This window comes from Corvus cornix, chromosome 1, assembly GCF_000738735.6.
Source record: "Corvus cornix cornix isolate S_Up_H32 chromosome 1, ASM73873v5, whole genome shotgun sequence".
NCBI classification, from domain to species: Eukaryota; Metazoa; Chordata; class Aves; order Passeriformes; family Corvidae; genus Corvus; species Corvus cornix.
The window spans coordinates 30,264,271-30,273,501 of NC_046332.1; the positions used below are offsets into that span (position 1 = coordinate 30,264,271).

General features: G+C 40.1%; 1 protein-coding gene across 2 annotated transcripts in view; it reads right to left on the reverse strand.

Moving 5' to 3' along the window:
* LOC104690276 (ovostatin-like) overlaps window positions 1-2,121 on the reverse strand; it is a 29,832-nt gene extending 27,711 nt beyond the window's left edge. For both annotated transcript variants that reach the window (XM_010400983.3, XM_010400982.3), the window contains exons 1-2: window positions 1,981-2,121; window positions 251-434 (exon numbers count right to left, since the gene is read on the reverse strand). In XM_010400983.3, coding sequence (XP_010399285.2) covers window positions 251-434; window positions 1,981-2,045 — 249 coding nt within the window. In that variant the 5' untranslated portion in view covers window positions 2,046-2,121. The remainder of the gene's footprint in view (window positions 1-250; window positions 435-1,980) is intronic.
* Window positions 2,122-9,231: the final 7,110 nt, after the last annotated feature.

Here is a 9,231-nt window from a genome sequence, read left to right on the forward strand (position 1 = left end):
CCCCTAAGGAGCATGCAACTGTGATGACAATCTAAAGCTTTTTTTTATTCACTCTGTGAGTGGTGATGGAAAGTCTTTCTCTAGCTCCCTTCTACCACCCATATGTCTTTTTTTCCTATTTTGTCAGCCTTTCCAACAGTTTATCTTATTTTAAACAATTTGTCTTCTTTCCGTCACTGACAAGGGGAGTTGCAATCAGAAGTATTTACAGCTACTACACCCTCTTAAGTAGTTTCAAAAGAGAAAATACCTTGAACTCGCTGCACTTGAAGAAGTCAGTCTCTGTCACGGGCTCCTCAAAGAGAGTCTTTTGGACACTCCCATATTCCAGGACAATGCTCACGGAGAGTGGCTCGCTGAGGCTGTGTAACTGCACACAAGCAGCCTGTGGAGCGCCGCTCCGCACAACCGACGGGACCAGGAGCACATACTGGCTGAAAGGGGGCAAGACCAGATCAGACAGTTCAGTCATGCAGCAAAGTCAGAGCAAAAAACAACAGAAGTGCCATAGAAGTGAAGGAAGACATGATCCAAAGGTTGCTCAAACCAGTGGAAGGATTTCAGTTTCTTTCAATGAATTTAAAATAATACGCTAAGAAAGTACGAATGTCAACATTTTAATCCCTCACAGTTCTTTCTGAGCTGAAATACTGGCATCATTCTATGCAGTGTCTTATCCAGCATGATACTACACCTCTCCATTCCAAGTATTTACACAGCTCCACTTACTGAAGTGGCTAAAGCATTGTTGCTTTTGTCCTCCTATGACCTAGGCCTGTACTTAAACCTCTGCAGCCTCCCATAAGGAGAAACAATATTTAGCTTCTTCTTGGGATCAATGACAGAAATACTAGTTAATGGTTGCAACAATTTTTAAATTTCTTTTTCTCTGGATGTCTCTCATATAAGAAGTGATATAAGTCTATCCACTTAATGCACAAGAAATTATCTTGCTTTTCCATTTTGCAGAAAATTCCAGGGAATGTTCAGTCTAATCTGCACACTCAATTCTGTTTCCATGCCTCTGGTTCCATGCTTCTCCCAATGTGGTTTCCTTCGTTTCTTTCTTCCACTGAACTTTTTTATTGATACTTTGGCTCTCTATAATTAAGGCAGCCTTCCTCTCCCAGATTCTTCCTCTGAAAAACTTTCCTTCATATTTGCTATGTTTGTCTAAAATTCTGTTGCTGTCCACCAGTTTGCTACCCAAACAAGTCTTCCCAAATAATGTATGACAGAAATAATTACTTGGTTTTGTAGCATAACAGGAATCACACAGTCTTTTCTTTCTAATCTGATCCTTTCCCTTTTTTTTTCTTCCCACAGTTTTGCCAGCTCATATTACCCTTATTTTTACTTTTGCTTGCCCAGTTCAGGCTGCATGAAATTTAAAGACCAAAATTAAGATTATTAAAATGAACAGTGTACAGGAGGAAGCTAACCTGCCTTTCACAGTGTTTTCCTTTAGGATTTTTGAAAAGGGAAGCTCTAATGTTGCTGTATTTTTTAAAACTGTGGCTGAAACCTACTGTTTGTATAAAGCCATGGACATGGACAATGCTAATATGAATACTAATTTTACTGGGTTTGCCATTCAGCATGGTCCCTGGTCCCAGCCACTATCTGGCCTCTAGCACCTCCCCATACACCGTGCTCCTTCTGTGCTGCTGATGCATATCAATCCTAATTAGTATTACTTGTTAGTCTAGTCCTGAGTCTCCTTCCCACTTTACCCATGCACATCCCACTTCAGCTACTCAAATTCCAGGTTTCTGTCATTTACACTAGATTTCACAGCAGTTTTACGATGGAGAGCACCATTCCAAACCATCCTTCAATATCATCTACTTCCAAGTTTACACATTTAAAGATCTAGGTCTCAAATATCCTGTTTACTGTATAAGAAACAAGAAGAAATAAGATGGTGGGAAATACAATAAAATATATTATCATAAAGACACAGAATGTGTGACCACTTACGTTTCAGAAGACACTATGGGAAACCAGTTCAAGGAGAGAATACCAAGAAGAATCCTTGACCACATGTCTGTGCATGAAGAAACAGAGACTGATATCAAGCTGACAGCCTGTCCCGGGTTTTTAAGTTGGCCTGAAATGGTGCTCCTCCTCCACGCCTTCAATCACACTCTAACAAAAGATATCTACATAAAATTTGCATATGTTTAATTTCCTCTCTACTGTCTGTTCTCACACTCTTTGAACGCCCAAACAACAGCTTTGGAAAGCTCTCATATTTCACATAGCTCTGTGAGGTATTGCAAGCCAAACCGGTTCCTGCCTGTCTGATTGTTTCATTGAAGGTTACCTCTTTGATTATCGTGTCATTGCCTGAAGATTCCCTGACGTTTCAACCTGTTAGTATTTGCCACTGTTGAAGTGTTTCCTTATTCTGCATGTCACTCAACAGAAAAAACCATAACACAGTGCTATTGCATGTCTGCGTGGCAGCCAGGATGGATAAAATACAGTGTCAATACAAACTCAGCTATAGCTGCATTCAGAATGGCACAAAAGGAAACTCCTAATGGTAATCTGGATTTCTTACTGCAGACACTGACATTCAGCAAGGAATGATATTGGCCAGTAATCTAGCATTTTTTGCCAGTGGTCAGGACAAGTATATCTCTTGGAAAAGGAATCTGATAGCATTACTCCATTTGTTCACTTATCTGTCTGTCAGACTGCTTTTTCCCCCCCTCATCCCTGCTCCCCCCATTAAATGACTTGTACATCTGTTGGTGAATTTTAGTAAATCTGAGAAGAAGTTTCAGAATAATTAAGATATAGAATCACAGAATAATTCAGATAAGAAGGAACTTCCTGACATTATGTGGTTGAGTCCCTCATTTTAAGTAGGGCTAACTTCAAAGAAGTCATGTTTTGAGTATCTGGAGGAATGGAGGGTCCACATCATCTCTAGACATCTCCTCCCATGCTTAACCATCCATGCTGTGAACACTTCTTTTCCTTAAATCAGAATTTCCCATATTACAGCCTGTGTCCATTTTTCCGTGCCCTTCCATTGTGTACCTCCAGGAAGAATCTTTCTTCTCTATAATCCCGCTTTACCTTGTGGAAGACTGAAATTATGTCCCCATGCAGCCTTTTTTTCTCCAGGCTGAATTAAAAGAGACTGTTTCCTTCTGTAGGTTTGTCCCAGTCCCTGATCATCCCAGTGACCTTCCACTGGACTCGTTTCAGTCTGTCAATGCCTTCCTTGTACTGGACGCAGAACTTCATTGTGGTCTCACAACCACTGAATAGAGGGGAAGAATCAGTTTCCTTGGTGTGTTGGTTAAACTCTTGGTAATATTACCAAGGAAACAAAATAATCTATAGTACGTGGAAATTGGATTCACACTCTTACATAGGAAATGGAAAAAAGAGCCAATCTGAAACAAAATTAGGTAGCCAAAAAACAGCAGTCTATAACTACAACCCCAGGGAAGAAACAGGCAATTTCCTTTCCAATTTGTCTTCTCAAGCAAACAGATGATGAATAAGAAGAGGAAGCTGAGTATACTCCAGGAGTAATTAGGAACATGAAAAAGAGCTGGGGGCACTAAAAAGGTGTTGAGCAATGCAGAGCGGGCCTGAAGTTATTTAGTGGTGAAGGGTATGAGGAGGAAATGAGGACTACTACAGTAATGTGGTGTAGAAATTGATGTGTGCCCGTTAAAAGCCAGACTCTATCAGTTTCAGCTTTCATGACAAAATACATTATTTCAACCCTGTAGCTAATGATTCAGCCACACTGAGGTTATTCTTTCCATCAGCATAGCTGATGTTTAAAACTACGTTACGTCTAACCAGCATACCAACTCATCTTTCCTAAAATCTTTCTGATGACCAAGTTGGGACACAAAGGAAACTGCCCAATGCTTTTCAAAGGATGCTTTGGAAATGCTGGAGCTTTGGGAAGTATTATTCCCACTTTGCTGCTAGTGAGAAATATTACACAAAGCTTCCCGGAATGACGTGACCTTACAGTGACAATGCTGAGTGGCAGGTCTGTGCTATGCAAAGAAGACAGTCACACTGTGAAGGAAGATGCTTGCATTAGTTGAAATGAGGTCAGAAGACAGTTAAGAGTATGTCAAAGATATTTGCAGCTTTGGAGACCCTCAGACCCCATCTCTTACTCTAGACAGGTACTAAGTAACAGGCAAAAAGAGTTAAGGAGGGGGGGAGGAAATAGCAAACAACCCCAGGGTGTAAATTGCTCCAGAAACACACCTTTATTTAAGTGCAGTGTGCCTTTGTCAGGAAGGTAAGAGGGCTTTCTTGTTAACAACCAGACATGGAAAACAAAAAAATAAGGAGTTTGAAAAACTGAAACCCTAGAAGACACTATGTTCAGAACAATTGAAAAGCACATGTTTCTCTGTAAAAAAAGCTATTGAATTCATTACTTCAGTGGAATTACTGATTCCAGAGGACCTCCTTGTATTGTAGCAATGTTGTGATAAGAACACATCACTACCAATACAGGCATAATTCTTAAGATCCCACTGCAAGGAGGAAACTATTCTAGGTGTCTTTGGTAAGAGGGGAAAAAGAAGACATTTTCAGCTGTATAATTAAGAAACTAGGAGCCAGAGAGGATAAATCTAGAAGCACAAAGATCAGGATTTAACATGGAGACATAGCGAACCTCACACTATGCAGCAGTTACAAGAAAGACACACAGAAAGTTCTTTGATACTGGAAATCTTAAACCAGTCTGTGGACATGCTTTGTATTGGCACAAGGAAAGATGTAACTGGATATCATGGTCTGGCTAGAAATTTAATGAAATGAGGAACAGTGTCAACTTCAAGACAAGCAATGCAAATACAGATGTATGCTTGGTTTTCAAAGTAGAATTGTGTCACATGTCTTTTGGACAGCAGAAAACCAACATGTCTTCAGCTCACTCAGTCCAGACTTCAGAAAGTTACTGCTTTAGCTCTCTGTTATTAAGGAATTTTAGATACACATACTTTCCCCCCCTTCCATTCTTTCTCTAGGTGAGTCAAAGTGATGATTGGAGTTGCATTGAAAATGTGTTTTTCATAAGTTAATTTTCTTTCAAATAAAGTTGAATCTGCCAATCCATTTTATCAGCCTAAGTGCACCTGCCTTCTTCTTCTCTTTCCTTTTGGCCACACATACAGGCCAGGGCAACGTGAAGTTTTTCAAAGCTGAACCCACTCACGTTCTGTGAGTATTTCAGTGTTTAGCATGTACACTGCTCTAACAACAGAGCATTCTGTGATGCTGTGACTAGTCACTTCCAGTACCCCAATTAGCTTGCGTAGATTATGTCAAATATCCCTACACTGCCCCAAAATTCCCAGCATATCTGTATGTGCAGGATCTAAGCACTAGATAGAGTCACAAATTAGAAAATAAATTTGTTGAGGAATATCTGTCTGGCAGGCAGAATGCTGCATAGTCTGAATGTGGAGCTGAGACATTCAAATTCTTGGTCAATATGGATCTAAGTCATGCCTGTTTTCTTTTTTTCAGAGAAGCAGCAGGAAGTTCAGAAGAAATAAGATCAGCTTTTAGCAGTGGAGCCTTGGATTTTCCAGAAGAGTGAGTAATATATAATTACCTGTTTCTGCTCTATGGCTTCACTTTATATTTGCATAACACTGCATAGCAAGGACTGTAAGTACTTTTTAAGTCATGACTTCACCTGAGATGACGTACAGACAATCCACCACACCCCACACACACTACAATACCTGTTTTATTGTCTGATTTCTTTACGTGAAAGAGGTGGATATGGGATCAGAGCCCCAGCTTCCATTTGACTGAGGCAAACACCCTCACAACGGTCCCAGGCTGTTTACTGGCCTGTGATTTTCTCAGGAAACTATAATCTGATATATGCTTTCCCACAGCACATTTATCAAATGCACTGCGATGAAACATCTTGTTTTAAAAAGCCAACATATCTCTGAATAGTGCTGTGCATGTCTTAAAGTTTACATACTTTGGATAAATTTGCCCACACAGCCTTCTATTTTTCCAAGGCATATCCTTTTCCTGCAAGCTTTTAGGTTTGCAAGTGAAAGTGTTTCTCAGAATGTTTGCTGGCAAGAGGCCATAGTGTGGCTGGTAGAGTATTCTGTATCTTTTCATGTTGAATGGATGGAACATTTTTCTGATATTGCTCATTTTCTGTTGGAATAAAGATCGGGTAATGTTAAACATTGTAACACTCTTCTATTGAGAAGAGCAAACCATAAACTATTCAGTACCTGAAAAGTCTTTGTTACAGGTAAACTGTTAGTAAATTAATGCTAAGCTTTCAACACCATCTTTACTGAACATGTTCTAGTTCTCCTTCTGAAAAATTAATATTGCAGCCTCATATGTCATGAAACACTTGAAATACCAACCATTTTTCTTTATCTGTAAAGTAAGGTAATGTATACAGACATCCTTGAAAAATGCCTGCTGTGTCTAAATTATGAAAATAGAAGAGTGTAAACATAGCAAGGCAGGCTAAAAAAAAGAAAGTTTAAAAAGAGCAGCAGAGACAATCAAAACCAGTCATCAGTCTTTCTTCAGAAACAACAGAAATAGGAAGCCTGCTAGAGAATCCACAGGGCCATGTAATGAAAAGAATAGATGAGGTCAAGCAGAATGCAGGAACAATGCAAACAATCAGTATTGTTACGTATTGGTTTCGTTAATCTAATTATTTTTAAATATTACTGTATTTAAATGAACAACTTGATATTAAAAAATCATTTATCATAAAATACCCAACAATCTATGAAGAAGGCAATTTTTATGTAGTAATTATGTTGATGACATTCTGAATTAGCTCAAAATCTTGAAAAGAAACGACATCTTGAGGAAACTCTAAGATTCAGTTGTTACAGACCTTTGCCATAAGAAACCACAAACATGTATTTCATTTGATCACAAAAGACAAAAATGTGTGACAGTGAGCCTTTCAAAGAGTAAAAAGAATTTTTACTTCAGTAGAAAAGCTTTCCTGTCTTCACTGTTTTCCTTGTTCCCTTATTCATATCGTTCTGCTCTTTGAGTCAGCTTGGGCAGACTGACTCACCAGGCTCTAAGGCACTCAGACAGTAATGGAGTTAAAATAAAGAAACCTATTTGAGAGCTGTCTTTTTTTAAATGTTGTCATTTCAAATTTTGGATTCTGATACAAAGAAAATGAATCAGTTCATTCCAGATTCAGGTTCTGAATGACCTCCCACTCCTTGTGGTTAAAGGACCTCATCTGGGTTTTACATCTTTCTGTTTTTTAAAGAGAGCCCCTCCCATTTCATGGAATCCTCTGGTTTTACCCTTTCAGAAACATCCAAACTCTATGAGTCAAAGCAAGAGTTTGCAGTCTCAGGAAACTGAGATTGATACCCCAAAAACATTGCTGGTTTTACTTCTCTGAGTCGACCCAGTTCTAGGCCTCTCAGTTCAGGAAGGACACTGAGGTGCTGAAGCATGCCCAGAGAAGGGCAGTGGAACTGGTGAAGGGTCTACAGGGTCAGTCCTATGAGGAGTGGCTGACAGAGGTGGGGTTGTTTAGCCTGGAGCAAAGGAGGCTCACGGGTGACCTCCTCACTCTCTACAGCTGCGTGAGAGAAGGTTGTAGCCAGGTGAGGATTGGTATCTTCTTCCAGGCAACCAGCAATGGGATGAGAAGAAATGAATCGTTAAAAAACCCGGTATTCAGGGACAAAACTCTCTAACTAATTAAAGTTAGAAAGTGGCATGTTTATTACGCCGGCAGGCAGTCGCCTCCTAGAGACGTGCCAGCCACTTACACAGTTATTTGCCCTCTATTTATTTCACCAAGTGGTACATATGAATCATGTACATATCTCCAGCACCTCCCATTCCTGCTTCCTATTAAAATGAAGTCACTGGTCCTTTGTACGTGCACAATTCTTTTCTTGATTTAGGTCAGTGGTCTTGATTTGAGTCAGTGGTCTTGAAAGATGAAGTCAGGGATCTCTTCATCACCATGAACTTTCTACCTTCTATTCTGGGCAAGCCTTCTAGAGACGGTCCATACTTCCTGCCTGTATTTGATCATGCAATCTAGGTGCTAGCTATAATTCTATCAGCTTCTTTTGTCTTTATGACAGTTCATTTACTATAAGCAAAGTTTCAGACAGGTACATAATAGTGAGTAGCACTGTACTTCTTAGCTAAATTTCTAATTCTTCATTAACTTATCTTTTAGTTCAATCAGTACAAATTGTTTCTAACTCCTAACTGAAGTTTAACTCTTCATAATCTTAACTCAGAAACGGCCCCAAGTTGTGCCAGGGGAGATTCAGGCTGGGCACCAGGAGGAATTTCTTCATGGGCTGCTAAACATTGGAATATACTGTCCATGGAAGTGGTAGAGTCACCATCCCTGAAGGTGTTCCAGAAATGACTTGACGTGGCACTTTATGCCATGATCTAATTGACAAGGTAGTGGCCAGTCAGAGGTCGGACTTGATGATCTCAGAAGTGTTTTCCAACCTTAATGATCCTATGATCCTTGCCAGTAGACATTTCACAAGATCTGCTCAGGCTGAGGCTACAGCTGGTCCACGAGCCAGGAAAGATCTGCTCACTCTAGAGCATCAGCTAGAATTGAGTCAGAGCAAAACCTATGGGCAACTCTTCCCCAGCTGCGGAGGCCAGAGATACAAAAAGACAAGGGGACTACCCCATGCAGGTAATCAGGCATCTTGATCATGAAACTTCAAGTTGTAAACACTACAAAGACCAGATCATTTCATGGATAACCCAAGGCCTAGTTAACATGGTCTTATGTGCTGCCAGTTGTTCAGGAAAATTGGTAGTTCAAAGACAGAAGAGATCCTGGAGAAAGTGTGGTGATCCCTCTTTGTATGTTAAGACCTCATTTTTTCAGTCTTTGGGACAATGCATAAGCAATGGCTCCAAGACAGGCGTTGCAACTCCAAGATTTCCATTTAGTACAAAGCATTTTTCAGGGATGTTATTTTATCTAACAAAGGCTTCTGGCTTTCTTCTGGTGATGTGAAACAACCGACACATGCAGTTTCAAGTCACATGCACCTCCTGTGCTTCCCACTGTAATTCTGCAAGGGGCAGCACTTGATTGAACTAATCTGCAGGCAACAGAATGCTGGAAAAGGCTTTTAAGAGGGACTCTTCAGACAGCACAAGTAAGTCTTTTGTATTCCTCCTCATTTTTCTGAA